Raw genomic sequence first — 18,212 nt, forward strand, 5'->3', positions numbered from 1 at the left:
AACGGAAATGCCTGCTCTATAATTCAGTTAACAAAACTAGTCAACCAAATAAAATTAACCAATCAAATAAAACTTACTCTCTATTAGAAAATTCTGACTCTATTTTTTTTTCTGACTCTATTTTTAAGTTCAAATAAATGAATTAATATGTATCCCTGTAACCATCTTGTAATTTATTTTGTTCCCTGGATATGAAATAAGGTACCATCTTCCCCTTAATATTTCTTATACAAACTCTTTTTGCTTTGCTCTTTCCTGTTTCTGAAGGGCATTGCCTTTTTGAATTGTCTGTTTGTTTGATGCTCTGTTAATGTTTACATTCCAGAACAAAGCATTATAGCAAGATCCAGAATGAGTGAGAGTGTGCCTTTCATAGTGAAGGGGAAAAGTGTTGTAAAAGGGGAGTTTTGAAAAGAAGAATCCATTGTACACAGATACATTCACAGACAGATCAAAATCAGAAAGGAGACCATATGAAATATCTGAAAATTAATACTCTTAAACCTATTCATGCTCATGCACCACTGGAAGATTTTTGTGTTCTCTGACATTGGTCTAGGCTATGACATACGTGTACAAGTAGAATTTCACCTTTATAGACTATACACATCTTTGACTAAATGTTCCCAGATATCTTTCTAAAGTGTACCAGTATAAAGGTTAGATAACAGTTTATGAGAGCTTCAATTTCTCCATAATCTGCCAGTCCTTTAATTTACTAGATTTTTGTATTTTTGCCAATATTATTATGAAATGGTATCTTGTTTTATCTTTCATTTGCCTAGTCAGTGGTAAGATTAAACACATTTTCATATATTTATTTGCCATTTCAGTTTCTTCTATGAGCTGCCTCTTCATTTGTTTTGCCCATTTTTTCTGTTGGGATTGTTATCTTTTTCTTGAGTTCATTATATGAGTTCTATGGGTTGTAAATATGTTTTAATTTGTGGCTTGTCCATTAACTTTATGGTATTTTTTGTGATATACAAGTTTTTCGTTTTAATGTTGATAGATGTATTAATGTTTTATGGTTTCAGCTTTTAGTGTTTTTTTAAAAAAAATACTATGCTGTTGCTGTTTTTCACATCTAGATTTTAAATCTGCAGTTTACATATTGACTAATCCATCCTCTTCCACTGATTTGAAATGAATCCTCTGTCAAATGCTGAGTTTCTGTGTGTGGAGTCTCTTTCTGGGCTCTCTGTTATGTTCCATTGGTGTATTTGTTTGCCCTGCCCAATTCTGTTTTAATTCCTGTTGCTTTATAATAAGTCTTAAAATCTGATAGGGCCATAGTCTTACTCGGTTCTTTAAGAGTCCCTCATCTATCCTTAAGTCTTTGCTTTTATAAATATAAATTTCATAATTCAGCTTGTTCAGCTCTGTGAAAAGCCTTAGTTTTTGTTAGAATTGTATTAAATATATAGATTAACTTGGGACATTTAGGCATAATACTGAATTTTCCCATTCATAAACATGATTTAGAGTTTCCATCCATCAATAAAATTTTCTTTCTCTGTAAAAAAAGTTTGGCATATCTTTTGTTTGATTTATTCTTAGGTACTCTGTAGTTCTTGTTGCTTTTATGAATGGTGTATTTTTTTAATCACACTTCCTAATAGATTGTGACTGGTGTGTAGTAATGCTTTTGATTTGTAAATGTTGATCTTTTATCAGTAACCCTGCCAAACTCTCATATAGGCAATCATTTAGGACTCAGAATACTTCTGTTTCTTTCTGCTCTTCTGTTTCTCATTTTTTCTCATCAAGTTATTGACTGGCAATGTCTCTGCTACAGTATTTATATGACACTTCTTCTTAAAAGAAGAAATAAGTTCAGTAACTCACTATTAAGCTTTATATGAGTATCTTCCAAAACCTACATATATATGTTAAGATACTCTTAACCTTAACCAAGGTTTCTCCACCTCAGCACTATTGACATTTTGGGCCAGATAACTGATTCTTTTTTGTGGGAGACTGTGCTGTACATTGCAGGGTTTTTAGCAATATCCTAGCCTCCCTACATTTATGAAAACCAAAATATTACCAAATGTTTCCTGGGTGGGGGGATGGCAGAGTCGCACCTGGTTGAGAATTATTGCCCGAAGTCAATTAAGGAAGTTACTTTTTATTCTGTTTACTAAGAGTTTTTATCATGAAAGGGTATTGAATTTTAACAATGCAATTTCTGCATCTGCTTAGATTATCATTTTTTCCTCCTTTAATCTATTAATATAAATTACATTATTATTTTCTAATGTTAATCTGTGGTACAATTTTATTAGCACATGATAGTCTGAAAATTATGCAAAACTATGATACTTTTCTTCAGTTTTGGGGGGAGGGGTGAACATTAAAACAAAACAATGCAAATTAGATCCCATGTTAGAAACTAAATTTTAATTGCTATCATTAAAGCCTATTTTACCTATATTGTAATACAATTTGCCTGTTTTTCTAATGATCTGATTTTAAATAACCTATTTTGGGACTTCCCTGGTGGCACAGTGGTTAAGAATCCGCCTGCCGATGCAGGGGACAGGGGTTCAAGCCCTGGTCTGGGAAGATACCACATGCCGCGGAGTATCTAAGCCCGTGCACCACAACTACTGACCCCACGTGCCACACCTACTGAGGCCCACGTGCCTAGAGCCCATGCTCCGCAACAAAGAGAAGCCACTGTAATGAGAAGCCCGCTCACCGCAGTGAAGAGTGGCCCCTGCTGGCCTCAACTAGAGAAAGCCCATGTGCAACAACGAAGACCCAACGCAGCCAAAAATAAATTTTTTAAATAATAATAATAAATAAATAAATAACCTATTTTGGGGTTTACTCCATTTGAATAATCAAGTGTTACATGTACTTTTTTAAGACGTAATAAATCACCTGTAAATTTATTGGATGACTATCTCATTTAAATATCAAAATGATAAAATAGAATTTAACAAATTCTTCAATAAATAATGTATTTGCTTTAATTGAATGTATAACAAAGGAATAGGATGTTGATTATTCATAAATAGTGGGAAATTAGTGGCAAAATCAGATATGATTATTCATTCAGTTCTAAATGCTATGTAAACATTACTGCTGGTCTCCACAATGGAAATAGGCAGTGTCACCTTAAGTCCAGCTGCCATTTTTCCTCTAAACATTCTCTTAGAACTATATTTTCATAATATTTGGACTAAAAGCAACTTTTCTGGTGGTGGTTTTAGCATTACTATGGAAATGAAACCACATGGAAGTAGAAATACTGTGATAATTTCAATAGACTTAAAGTGGAGTTGTAATAATATCAATAAGAGGTGGAAAAATGACATTTCCAATCATAAGCCATAAGTTGACTGGGTTTAGGTAACAATGTGAGATAAATTTCATTATAAACTATTTTAAAGAATCTTGCCTAAAATAATTTTTCTTTTTCTTTCCTCTTATAGTCACGTTCTATATCTAGTTCCACTGTGATGGTAGCTCAGCCCGTTTATCAGCAACCTGCAAATCACTACCAGGTAAACATTAAATTACAATGAAGATCTTCTTTGATACTTTCAGTCCTTTTTTGAGTAAGTTTCATTTTAATCTTTCTCATGCAAATACTCTCGTAATTAAAAAGAGGTAGTTAAGCCTTGATAACAGTGGCATTCTTCTTTTTTGATGAGGGATCTAAACAATGTCATACAAGAAGATGGACTGTTTACTTCCTTTTATCAAATGTAATGAGGTCAGTTTTGCTCCCCTGGTTAGCATAGAAATAATTCCCAAAGTAAGATAAAGATGTTGGACCACAAGCTGATATTTGTTTAATGCTACTGTGACCATTATGTCAGTTTAATAAGTATATATTAGAATAAGTAATAGATTATGGTTTATATTATGACAGCCCCTTTTAGTTAACCAACACTCTTTTCATTAATTCTTGTGGGAGACTGAGGGTAAGTGAACTCTAATGCCAGACCATTTTGGTGTTTTGTAGATAAAGTGTAATTGGAACACAGCCATATTTGTTTACATATTGTCTGTGGCTGCTTTTGTGCTGCAGTGGCAGAGTTGAGTAGTTGCAACAGAGATATAAGGCCTGCAAAGCTTAAAATATTTACCCTCTGGCCCTTTACAGAAAACGTTTGCCAACTTCTTGTCTGTAGCATTCACAAATAATATCGCATTCCTTTATACCTTTGAACTAGTGGAAGAGACTTTATTTCTGGGGGGGGGGGGGTTCATTTTAGACTTTTAAAATAGACCCACATGAAATGTTACGGTTACTGGAATTATTTTTAGTGTTAGACTAGGTTTTGGGGAGGTCACTTATTTTTAAATTCTGTTACTATGCTAAATATAAAATTATCTAAAGTGTTTCATTCACTTAGTAAAAATGAAAGTAACTTAATGGCATTTATTTAAAGTATATATGTAGGGACTTCCCTGGTGGTGCAGTGGTTGAGAATCTGCCTGCCAATTCAGGGGATATGGGTTCGATCCCTGGTCTGGGAACATTCCACATGCCGCATAGCAACTAAGCCCAAGTGCCACAACTACTGAGCCTGCGTGCTGCAACTACTGAAGCCTGCACACCTAGAGGCTGTGCTCTGCAACCAGAAAAGTCACCGCAATGAGAAGCCCGCGCACTGCAATGAAGAGTAGCCCCGCGTGCCGCAACGAGAGAAAACCCGGGTGCAGCAACAAAGGCCCAACGCAGCCAAAATTAAAAATAAATAAAGTATATATGTTGTGTGACTATTCCTAATTCAAACTTTTGAGAGGCCTCAAAGACAACATTAAGTACCAGGCCATTTAACATGACAAGCCAAAAGTTGTGAAACCAGTTTTGGGACCCTTAGCTTATTGCCCATCTGGAGCATGTGAAAGGATGAGGTTAAAAAGGGAGATTGGTAATGAGGGCTTTTTAACAAGAGAGTTGTTAGAGTGCTATGGCATTTCCCATTCTCCTCAACCAAGTGAAGGTGACTTCAGAGAATGACTAAGAGAGTTTAATATTTGTCCCCTGAAATTTGTGCGACAGTATCACTTAGGCGTGACCTCTCCTTAAAAAAAGGCCTGAAGAAGAAGCTGGAGTGGTCTATGGAGGCAGAGCCAGAAGAGAAGCGCTACGGTAGGAATGTGCTGCACGTCTCACAGCAAGCAAAGGTTTATGTTTCCCAAGAGCAAGATACGAACCTCACAGAAGAGACTCTTTCCAAAAAACTTTAAGGTGACCCCAGGAGAGAAAAATATCTGTGTGAAGTAGAGTCCTAGAATCAAGGTCTAGATTTGCAGTCAGAAGTTCTCAGCAGGGAGATCACCAAAGGAACAAAGTACCTAACCAGAGTGTCAGCATTTGCAATCTGCCACACACCAAACAGTGATCTATCCTAATTTTTATCCAGGGGCAAGGAAAAACAGCTCAACACAGTGGTTTTTATTTGTTTGTTTGTTTTACCCTTTTCAGTTTATTTTTGTTGAAATATAGTTGATTTACAATATTATATTAGCTTCAGGTGTATAACATAGTCAAATTTTTTATAGATTATACTCCATTTATAGTTATTATAAAATATTGGCTATATTCCCTGTACTGTACAATATATCCTTATAGCTTATTTATTTTATACATAGTAGTTAGTACCTTTTAACCCCCTACCTTTATTTTGCCCCTCCCCCTGTCCCTCTCACCACTGGTAACCACTAGCTTCAACACAATGCTTTTAAAGTGCCAGGGATGAGAAAGACTAAAGTTGCTTTCTTTCTGCTTGCACCTTGTGGAGACCAGCTCCTCCTTCATTAATTGATTACATATATACATACATGACATAGGTGTATTCTGAATAGAACTCTGATACAATTTAATTTTATACTTTGGCTCTGGTTTTCCACTTGACACAAATTATAAAATTGGAAGTATATTACCTAGATATACTCGGGAAAGATTTTTGTACCAATTTGTAACATAGTATTTTGCAATGTAAGAAATAATTTCACTTCACATATTTCTTTACAGTTATATATTTATTCATCATCATTCTGCCCTAAAAATTGCCACTCTGATAATATCTTCCCTTGCTCTTTCTTTCTACAAATTCTGAGATTGATAGTTTTATCAATTTTTGTTAGTCAATATAAAATAGATAAATAGTGAGAACCTGCTGTATAGCACAGGGAACTCTGCTTCACTTCACTGTACAGGAGAAACTAACACAATATTGTAAAACAACTATACCCCAATAAAAATTTTAAAAATTTACAAAAAAATAATAAATAAGCAGCATCCTTTAGCAAGCAAAACAGAAATTTTTGTTAGTCAAATCAGATAATGCCTGGTTCAATCAGTATTTATCTCCTTTGTATTTCTTACTTCATAAGTAGATAGTGATTTTATTTATCTAACAAATCTACATATATGTCATTTTATTTCAGATTTTTTATTAAAATATTTTCTTAAGAGATTATACATTATCCTGCCTTTTTTAATATGGTATACAGAACATAGACCTCACGTTATCTTGGTCATCATTATAACACAGTGATGTAATCCATTAGAAATTGATGTGGTCAGCATGAAATTAACAGTTTAGATAGTAGATTCATGGTATCTTCTTTTTTTCTGTTTTTTTACTTTAATAATTAAAAAAAACCTTTTTAAATGTGGAGAATAAGTTAAAAGTAAAACATTTATTATTAAGGAATAATACAACTAATTTAAGAAATAATAAGTCTATGTTCTATATTATCATCTTACAATAAGTATCTTAAGTAATTTGACCCTCTTTTTTTTAAATAACAGCTTTATTTAGATATAATTCACATACCATACAATTTATCGTTTCAAAGTGTACAACAGAGTGGTTTTTACTAAATTCACAGAGCTATGCAACCATACCACCAAAAAAAAAAGCTTACCCATTTGTAGGCATTCCCCTTACCCCTCCTCCCAGTCCTAGGCAACCAGTAATATACTTTCTGTCTTTATAGATTTGCCTGTTCTGGACATTATTTGGATATATACCGCATTTTGTGTATCCGTCTTACGTTGATGGACATTTGGGTTGTTTCCACTTTTCAGCTTTTACAAATAATGCTGCTATGAACATTCATGTACAAATTTTTGTGTGGACATACGTTTTCATTTCTCTAAGGTCTTATACCTAGGAGTAGAATTGCTGAGTCATATGGTATCTCTGTGTTTAACCTTTTAAGGAAGTGTCATACTTTCCAAAGGCTGCACCATTTTACACTCCCACCAGCAGTTTATGAGGGTTCTAATTTCTCCACATCCTTGCCAACACTTATTATCTACCTTTTTGATTATAGCCCTCCTTGTGTATGTGAAGTGATATCACAGTGTAGTTTTGATTTCCACAGCCCAAGGCTAATGATGTTGAATATCTTTTATATGCTTATTGGCCATTTTTGTATATCTTCTTTGAGAAAATGTCTATTCATGTCCTTTACCAGTTTTTATATTGGGTTACTTACCTTTAACTATTGAGTTATAAGGGTTCTTTGTATATTGTAGATACAAGTTTCTTATCAGATTCTTATAATCTTATAAGTTTCTTATAATTTGTAAATATTTTCTCCAATATTGTGGGTTTATTTTCACCTCCTTGATGGTGTCTTCTGAAGCACAAAAGTTTTTCAGGTTGATGAAATCCAGTTTATCCTTTTTTTCTTTTGTTGCTTGTGCTTTTGAGGTCATAATTTTTTTAATTACCTGGTTCAAAGTCACAAAGATTTGCACCTATGTTTTCTTATAAGAGTTTTATAGTTTTAGCTTTTACATTTAGATCTTTGTTCCATTTTGAGTTAATTTTTGTATATGGTTTGAGGTGTAGGGGTCCAGCTTCATACTATCGCATGTTGATATTCAGTTTTAACCCTTGTTTATAATGTGGGTGGGTGTTTTTTTTTTTTCATTTTAGGCCCCTGCACAGTGTCTACCAGGTCAGTGGCAGTGGGGTGTTCCTCAGGTAAATATTAATTTTTTTCCTTGTTTTTGTGAAGACTGCCTGAATATTTAAGTCAGGAGAACTAGATTTGAGACCTTCCTCTTGTATTTATTAACTGTGATACATTTGGCAATTCATTTAATCACTTTATTTCTCAGCTTCCTCATTTGCAAAGTGGAAGTAATGATACTATATTGTTGAAAGTTTTCTCACATGATTTTTGTGATGGTCAAATAAGATCATGTAAGTGAAAGCATTTTATAAATAAGTGAGCGCTATGTAAACTGAAATGAAAATTTACTTCTTTTTACTATTAGTATTATTAGAAAATTTAGCATTTTTATAGCTTTACTTCAGATTTTGCTTGTTTTATTTATGCTCCTAAATAAGTATTCCATCTCCCAACTTTTGATAACAAATAGTGTACCATCAAAAAGATTGTTTAATGATACGTCCCACTTCCATGGGAAGTCGGAAAGCCGAGAATAGACGTTTATGACAATTTAAATACTATAGGTTATATTATTACAACCTTTAATTGTGATCTTAATGATTATCTTAATTTATATATAAGGTTCTAAAGTGCTAAGAAATTTTAGTACTTGTAAGTGATAAAGTTATTAATAACATCTACACAATTGGAATTTATAACAACCCAGAGTTCCTGGTTTGTTGCTAAGATACTTCTGTTCTGTCCCTGAAAAACAACTTTAGGAAAATGTGAAACCAATTTCTCTTGTGTGTTGGGTAAGTCATTTGGTTTAATTGAAATAACCAATCCGATTTTAATTAGAAGTATGGTTTTGTGTTTTAGTCTCCTGCCTCTTCTGCTCCATTCTTACACCTGCAACCTTCTGAGGTTATTTATCAACCAGTGGAAATTGCACAGGATGGTGGATATGTTCCTCCTCCGCTGTCTCTGATGGAAGCTTCAGTTCCAGAGGTATGTGTTAGTCTCAAAGTAAGTTATCTATAACCACTTCCTCTTAACACTTATTTATTTTTCTTTTCTAAAGATATTTATTCAAGACCCTCATTGAGGTTGAGCATCTTATGTTTTCTTTGATTTATTCACATCTCTTCCCCTTTTTTATATCTAAGAATGCTTCATCTTAGACTTCTTCACTAACTAATGCTGAACCATTTCTCAAATCTGTTCACTCTACTAGGCTATTCCCTGACTCAGTCCCCTTGAAAGAGTAAGATAAATGCTTCTCCTTCTGGTTTGCCTGTCAATCTGTATTGTTACTAACAGTCTGTCAATTAAAAGTGTATAAAAATGAAGTCAAAGAAGAAAATAATCTTTAAAAAATTCTTCCTTCAAAAATGTAAATCAAATTTATTTTATAACTGTAAACTGTAAATATTATCTTCCATGTGTTTAAATTATATTTGCAAACCATTACTAATAACCTCATCATCTATATGCCAGAAACTGTACATGGTATGTTTTAAATATGTTGTGAAAGATTGGGTACCTATTGGGTATCTATTAATACCCACGTCCCAATTTGAGTGTATTTTTGTAATTATTATTACAATTACTTTATAATTATTATTATTATTGCTAAGGTTTATAACATAATTTTTCTGGAACAATAATTTCCACAATTTTGGATCTTAATGTTTACTATCAATACTTTTACTATGATTTCTCCATTCTTCATCTCACCCTCCATTTATCACTTGGTTGACTGAATCTGCAAGCAGTCTTTGTTAAAGAAGGCTTATATGTGCTATATACTCTCTGAGTTTGTACATCCTTGTTTGTTCAACATGTTTGTTGTCTATAAGTCTGAAAGAAATTAAGACTAGCTATAAAATAGCTGCATCATACTTGTATAAGTTTGCTAAGGCTGCTGGAACAAAGTACATGAACTGGATGGCTTAAAAAATAGAAATGTATTTTCTCACAGTTCTGGAGCCTAGAAGTCCAAAATCAAGGTGTTGGAAGAATTGGTTCCATCTGAGGACTGTGAGGGAAGGCTCTATTCCAGGCCTTTCTTCTTGGCTTGTAGATGACCACTGTCTCCCTGTGTCTTCACATTATCTTTCCTGTTTCTAGGTCCAAGTTTCCCATTTTTATAAGGATACCAGTCATACTGTATTAGTTTCCACCCTAATGACCATACTTTAATTTGCTCACCTCTGTAAAGACCCTTTCTCCAAATAAGGTCATACTCTGACATACTGGGGGTTAGGACTTCAACACATAAGTTTTAAGAGAACACAATTCAACCCATAACAACACTTTTTTCTCTTAGAACTTCTAGTCTACTGTTTTCTGATGTTCAGTATAGCTGTAAAGAAGTTTGAAACCAGCCTGACTTTACCCCTTATACGTAATTTGCTTTTTCTTCCTGCGTGCCTGAAAAGTCTGTCTTAACTTGAAATCACTTCACGAGGATATGTCTTGGAATTTATCAGTCTTTATAATATTTTTCCTGGGACACAGTTTGCTCCTTTGATTCTCAGGCTAGTTTTTATTTGTTTCTTTTTTCCTGTTAGAACTTTGAAAAAAAAATTTTTATGCCAGTGTGTTTCTTCTTCTTCAGGAACACCATTTATGTATATGTTAGATCTCTTTTTTGTCTTTCATATCTGTCATCTCTGAGGTAATTTATCATAGTAGTTTTTAATGTTGTTTTATATGCTTTTTCAAGACAATTATGACTATATTTTTCATTGTGTTTAGTCTACTTTTTATTATGACTAATGAAGATTTCATCTCTATTTTATTTTTATCTTTTTTATCCCAGACTCTGATGCTTTGCTTACATCATTGCCTGTAAATGTTGTCTGTTGGCTTAAAATCTTTTTGGAGCTCTTTATAGAGATCATGTTATTATAATTTCTTTAAGAGCTAAAGAATTATATTTATCTGAACTTTTCTACTATTTTCTGGAGTGATTTCTCATCTTTTTCTTTTTTTCCCCCTTTCTGCTTTTCCCTTGATGGAGTTGGAGAGGATGAGAAGAGTCTTAGGTTGCTTCCTTTTCCTTCATATCTTTATACGTCTTTAAATGATGCCAGCTATTTTTTGAAATACAGGGTAGGAGAAGCATGCTGTTATCTTAAACAGCCTACCACCAAGTCTGCTTATGTCTCCTGCTTGAGATGCTCTCCCCTCAGTTTTTAGCATTCTGGAGATCATTTGGCTCCTGGCAAAGTCTCTTTTTTTGTAGATTTTCTGTATGGGAGTGTAATAATTGTTACTTCACTTTCCACTTGCACCCTGCTTCACCTCCAGCAATGTTCCTCAGCTATAATGCAAGGTAGTAGACCACAAAATAGTGAAAACCTAATTTCTCCTTCAATTCTGCCTCCCCTGCTATTAAGTAAAATTGGATCTCTGTGAAGATCTTTCCTCCTTCTGCCTTGGCATGACACACCCCTACACTTGAGACTCTAAAGAATCTTTGAATAGGCCTTTCAGAACATTTACCTTCAGGGAAATTATAACCTTCCTCAGGCTTCAGAATTCTCCCTTATATTGGTCCAAATTGCATAGCATTTGGCAGACATTCTACATTGTGATTCAGGATCATGGACACTTCCTTGTTTACTTGATGATGGCATTTTAAAAATCTATCTTTTGTTCTTTTTGTTGTTTTCTGGTTTTCAAGGAGGGGAACAGTGAGGTAAGAATGCTTTTACATTAGGTTTTTAGCCACAATCTACTTTGGCACTGAACCATATTCTTAATTCCTGACATCAGGTAACTTACCAGGTTATATTTCACTATTTAGTGGACTCTAATAAGACTTTTCTGGAAATATTGCTTCTATTAGCTTAACTTATACCATTAATTTTATGATATTTCCATACAAAATGATATAAGCATATTTTTATTTTAATATTGTTTCTGGTAGAAGATATAAGTCTAATATATAACTTAATAAATAGGGTGGGGTGGTTTATATTTTAAGTGTTTTTTCCCTAAAATTAAAAAACACAGGGCTTGTTCTTATGAGTTTGATAGTTAGATTCCCTAAAATATAAAAATGAATTAACATTATTTCTCACTTATTTCAGTAGCTATTTCCCCCTTCACTCTTAGAATATAGTGCCTTCTACTTTGCAAAGTAAATAGAAACTACTTTGTGGAAACCAACTCAGCTTCCAGTCCCCAACATACAAACTTACCTGACTCATAACCCATCCTTAGCTTCTTATATTTTTTTAGTAACCTTTCTCTTCCAAGGTTATTTGTGCCTCTTTGCTCTGGATACTATAACTTCCCTCTTCCTCAGGGACCTCATTCCACTACTATCCTTCTTTTCTCATGTATTTTAAGACATTTTCTCTCCATTGGTTCATAGCTTCACCACTTACTAGTGTGTTTCTTTGAGTAATCACTTAACTCTTCACAGGGTTGGTTTTGTAATATCCACATTAATAACATAAAGACATCCGGAAAATCTATTTTGCAAGATTGATGCAAAGATTAGAGTTGTTGTATACAGAAAGTTCTTTGTATAGTGCCTAGCACCTGGTAGGAGATAATTACTATCCTTTGACACACCCCCACCAATGCCTTAATTCTCTTCTACCTTTCAAAGCTAAGCTTGAAAAATTACTCTACATCTAGTATTTCCACTGCCTCACTACCCATCCTCCCCTCACCTGCTGAAGTCTACTTCATTACCTTTCCACTGAAGCTGCCTTTGATAAAGTTCCTCAGTGATTCCTTAATTGCCAAATAGTTTCCTTTCTTTTCAGTCTTTCTTGACCTGTCAGAGACATTGGACATACTCCTTGAAACTCTTCCTACCTTTGGTTTCCATGATACTGCTCTCTTCTGGCAATCCTTTTACCTCCTTTCATTTTCCTTTGTAAGCTGAATTCTTGCTCCCCGTGATTTCATATTCGATTCTACATTGTTTCACCCTACATACACACTCTGATGTTATCATCCATACTCATCTCTCTAGCCCCAGCCTCACTTCTGAATTTTAGACCTGCACTCTCCAGTACAACAATAGCCATTACCACATGAGGCTATTGAGCACTTGAAATGTGTGGCTGGTCTGAATTGAGATGTGTTGTAAGTGCAAAATACACACCAAGTTTTAATGACATAGTATGAAAAATGAATGTAAAATTTATCACTAATTTTATATTGAATACACTTTAGTATATTTTTAATATATTTATTTAAATAAAATATATTACTGGAAATTAATTTTACTTGTTTCTTTTTACTTTTCTAACATGGCTACTGGAAATTTTTCTTTCAGTTTTATTGAGATATAATTGACATACAGCACTGTGTAAGTTTAAGACGTACAGCATAATGATTTGATTCACATACTTCATGAAATGATTATCACAAGTTTGGTGAACATCCATCATCTCATATAGATAGAAAATTAAAGAAATAGGAAAAAACTTGTGTGTGATGAGAACTCTTAGGATTTACTCTCAATAACTTTCCTATATAACGTACAGCAGTGTTAATTATATTTATCATGTTGTACATTACAGCCCTAGTACTTATTTACCTATAACTGGAAGTTTGTACCTTTTGACTGTCTTGATTTTAATTAACATGTAGTTCACATTATTTCTATTAGTGCTGCTTTAGAACCACATCTACAATAGCTTTTGATTGACTGTATACCTCTACTAGAAGTCCTACAAATATCTCAACTTTTATGTGTTACAAAACTAACTTCTTCTCTTTAACCCCCTCACAATAACATAAACATCAAACTTGCTTTTCTTATATTCCATATTTCACTGAATGGTGCCACCATCTGCTGGAAAAGCCATAAATCTGCTTTTGCGTGATCTGTTCCCTGCCTGTTACTCTACTGCCTCATCTTTCAGCTGTCATTCGGTGAATAATCTTCCTTCCAGCTGTACCAAACAACCCACACAGGTCTCCCAAATGAGGTGTGCTCTTAGTTGCCTCTCTGCCTTTTCACATAGTTTTCCCACCTTCTCTCCCTAATTCTTCAAATTCAAGCATAAACTCCACTAGAAAACTTCCCCTGACCCCCTCCCCAACTTTCTAAAGCTACATCAAGTAATTCTTTTCTTTCCCATGGATCCCTATATATGTGTCATAGGACTTAGGATAATTTTGACTAGTCTGTCTCAGATAAGTCTATAAGTGAATTAAAGATAGAGAATGTGTTTCTCCATTGTGTAGCAAAATGCCTAGTAAATTGTAATGCTGAATAAATATTTTTAATTAATAAATGGAAAACAATATTTTTTTCTTTGTTTTGTTATAGCCTTATTCTGATCATGGAGTTCAAGCAACATATCACCAGGTTTATGCTCCAAGTGCCATTGCTATGCCTGCACCTGTGATGCAGCCTGAACCAATTAAAGTAAGAAGTTTGTTTGGATTTTTTTCTGTTATTCTCAGTCATATTTCAAGTTTTCCAGATTTCTCTTCTGAAAAGAAACAACTTTGGATATTTATGTCACATTTGCAATCAGAAGTACAGAATTAGTTAATTATTTCATGTGAAGGAAATACAATTCTAAACTAGCTATAATTTCTATGAATTAGTTTTGAACAACTTATAAACCACACATGGTCAAAACTTTTTATTTACTGTAGTAAAATATATATGACTTAAAATCCTCCATTTTTAAGTGTACAGCTAAGTGGTATTAATTACATCCACATTGCTGTGCAAATGTCACCACTATCTAGTTCCAAACTTTCTCATCACCCCAAATAGAAACTCTGTACCCATTAAGCAATAACTTTATATTCTTCTCTCTGCAGTCCCTGGTAACTTCTAATCTACTGTCTGTCTCTATGAATTTGCCTAGATACTTCATATACTAAGATTTTTATTATGTTAATGGCATGTAACATTTATGGGGAGATGAAAACAGTTAATGATCTACTCTTCCAGTTTGGGAATTTTGTGCTCATGCACCTTAAATCAGATCCAGGCCAGGAGTGGTAATCTAGTTAGATCCATGTGTGTATTCAATATATAAATATATTAGGGAAATGTGACTACACCTCTAAGAACCCAAACTGATTAACTATTATGATGGTAGTATGAATCTTGCTTGCAGTGTACTCTTTACAGTAAAATGATGGAGGTTAGCGATTTCACACTCATATTTTTGCTTCTGACCCAGACCATATATTGGAACTCAATGCCAGGACAGTCTACTTTAAGGAGCCTCCACAGTCTTTCGAATCTCCTCACCCCTTCACTGCATTCCTTCACTGCTCTTGCCACTGTACTGCAAACATGGACTAAAATCATAATTTTGACCTAATACCAAAGCCTAAAGTGTTAGTAAACGTTACTTATAGAGAGCTCATTATAGTATCAAAATCTTCTAAAACAAACTTCTCCTAATGTTAATACTTTCTCCAGATACACTTCTTTAGAAATAGCTGAAATAGCTATGCCATATTAGATAATCAATTGCAGATTATATATATATTATACACACACACATTATACATATATATAAACACAAATGATTGAAGTTGTACTTCTAAATAATTCCAATAGAGGATAGAGTGGTAGTTGGATAGGAGAAATTTCCAAAGAATATTAATGTTAAACATCCTTGATTTAAAGTTTAATTCTTCTCGTTTAAGAGTATACACTTTTCTACATTTTCTTAAATCTGTGAGTAGGTAATTCAGAAATTGTACAGAGAAACTGGTATCTTATTCTTTACCATATAAAAATTATACATATGTTGAATATAAGTCATAACAGTGGTGTGAATAGACACCTTTCTTTGTGCATATAAGCATAAAACTGGAATCAGAAATCTGCCTCTTGCTTGTCTGGAGAAATGCTGCTAAGAGGAACTTTACCCTTTCTATCCTGATACAGATCTTTGCTCTGCTGTGCCACAGGCTAAAGGCTAACAAAACCACTGACTTGTTTCTATTTGTATTTAATCTGTCTTGTTAAGGCTTATAATAATTCTGGTTTTCACATGGGATACATCCTAGGGAAGATTTTGGTCCTGACAGAGTTAAGATTTCAGGACTAGGGAAGAGTTTAAGAGCTATGAACTGTGGTTAACTAGCTTACTCCAAAGCCCATGTCTCACACAACTGTAATTAGATTTCATCGAATCTGAGCTAGCATGGATTATACAACACACCATTATTTTATGTATCACTATGAAAGAAAAAAAACTTGCCATCAATTGTAAATGTATACTGATTCAGAGTTTTTGAAATATGAAAAGATGTATATCTCAGAATCAATGAAGTTTGGCATGTTTTATTTTTATTCATTTATTTATATTTTTTGGCCGTGCTGTGCGGCATGTGGGAACTTAGTTCCCGGACCAGGGATCGAACCCATGCTCCCTGCATTGGAAGCACAGAATCTTAACCACTGGACCACCAGGGAAGTCCCTGGCATATTTTATTTTTAATTTAGATATGCAGGATTGTAGGAAGCTTGAGTTAAGGGGCAGAAAAAACCCCCACAATTCCCCTTTTGTTAGAGATGAGGGGAAACAAAGAAAATTCAATTAAATAAACCTTCAAAATCAAAACTGCAACACAGGGCTTTTGTATAGAGTTTTATATTTCCTATTTTATCTTTCAAGGTTGAAGGTTCCATGTATTTTATACTCAAATATTTTTCTTTAGGTGATTTGATGGCACTCAATAGAAAATGGTGCCCCACTCAGCAACAGAAACTCCAAAACCAATTGTATAGTTTTCTAAAACTATACAATCTTGTAGACATACTTTACTATACAAATTTTGCTGTGTGGAAAATTATCTACTTTTGTTTATAGTGCATTTGTATTATAATATAGGAATATTAATCCACAAATGTTACTAAATCAATAGGAGACGATTGTTTCCTAAAATTTATTAAAGTAGACTAATATTAAAATATTGACATTTGAAACATTAACCTTTTTTCTTCCTATGCAAATTTTCCCTGGTGTACCAAAAACCTTGGTGACTTAAAATTATAGAAAAGTTGGGCTTCCCTGATGGCACAGTGGTTGAGAGTCCGCCTGCCGATGCAGGGGACACGGGTTTGTGCCGTGGACCGAGAAGATCCCACATGCCACGGAGCGGCTGGGCCTATGAGCCATGGCCGCTGAGCCTGCACATCCAGAGCCTGTGCTCCGCAACGGGAGAGACCACAACAGTGACAGGCCTGCGTACCGCAATTGTAGAAATACTCCTTGGAAGAATTTGAGCCTATTGTTTTTATAAAAAAGTGTAAGGTGTAAGTCATTTTTAAAACTCTATTATAATTTTAAGGATGTTAATTGTATATATCCAGAAGTAGTGATTTCAGACGTCAGAACTATCTTAAAGCAACAAATCTAATCAATAAAACAGAGACCTTATCCAGAGTTCAGAGCACAAGTCTAACTGCTATAAATGACTGTTTGCCAGAAGCTACTCACTGACGGTAAGCCACAGGCTACTGTATTCTGTCAAATCAAATAATACATTGTAAATCAGACCAATATAGAAACTATTTATTAGGTTAACATGGTATTAATTAGGGTATCATTCCCTAGTTCAGCAGAGTCACATACAGAATTAATTTTAAAGTCAATAAAGCAAAATCACATAATGTTAAAATTATCCCATTGAACTAGACTATAGGAAGGAACAAAAGGAAAATCTTTGTCTATTTGGGCATTTGAAGCTTTTAAGATGAATATCAGATCCCTAGGTAATAAGGGTGTAAGTGGAGAATTGTAAAGTATTTATGTTTCCTTACAGTGTTTTTCCATTTTTGCATTAATTTAAGTGTCTAATAAGTTTATTCTTATGAGGATTAATTGAGATACTGGAAAGTGAGTAAATTATAATTTGAAATTAACCTTTAAGTTAAATGTTCTTTTTATTTAACTCCAATGTATTACTAGCTATTCATGAAAACATTTTATATTAAGGATAATATTTAACCACTTGCCAGGCTATGAGGAATTTCTTCTAATTAAGGCACTGATTGGGCTTGAATGAAAAACACAACTATTGGCCTGTCAGACCTTACTTGTTGGAAAGACAGAATGATTCAAAAGTAAATTGGAAAGGGATTTGACCTACTACCACTGTCTGTTTTTTTAGCTCAGAGACCCATAATGTGCGTTCACCTAAACATTAGCAACTATCTTACCTTACAGAAAAATTCTACTACTGTCTTCTTCCTAACCATTTCCTCATTTCAGTATCATTAACACTTCCTATAAAACATTTAGAGATTAAAATTCCTTCATATTCAGCAGATCCTCAGGGTAGAGGAGGACAATTGTAAAGTATTGCAT

At 34.0% G+C, this 18,212-nt stretch overlaps 1 protein-coding gene across 1 annotated transcript in view; it reads left to right on the forward strand.

Moving 5' to 3' along the window:
• BOLL (boule homolog, RNA binding protein) overlaps positions 1-14,416 on the forward strand; it is a 30,530-nt gene extending 16,114 nt beyond the window's left edge. Inside the window, exons 7-10 of the mRNA XM_060015399.1 lie at positions 3,444-3,515; positions 7,923-7,970; positions 8,764-8,892; positions 14,192-14,416. Of these exons, the coding sequence (XP_059871382.1) occupies positions 3,444-3,515; positions 7,923-7,970; positions 8,764-8,892; positions 14,192-14,416 (474 nt within the window). The remainder of the gene's footprint in view (positions 1-3,443; positions 3,516-7,922; positions 7,971-8,763; positions 8,893-14,191) is intronic.
• Positions 14,417-18,212: the final 3,796 nt, after the last annotated feature.

Source organism: Delphinus delphis, chromosome 7 (genome assembly GCF_949987515.2).
Source record: "Delphinus delphis chromosome 7, mDelDel1.2, whole genome shotgun sequence".
Classification (NCBI taxonomy): domain Eukaryota; kingdom Metazoa; phylum Chordata; class Mammalia; order Artiodactyla; family Delphinidae; genus Delphinus; species Delphinus delphis.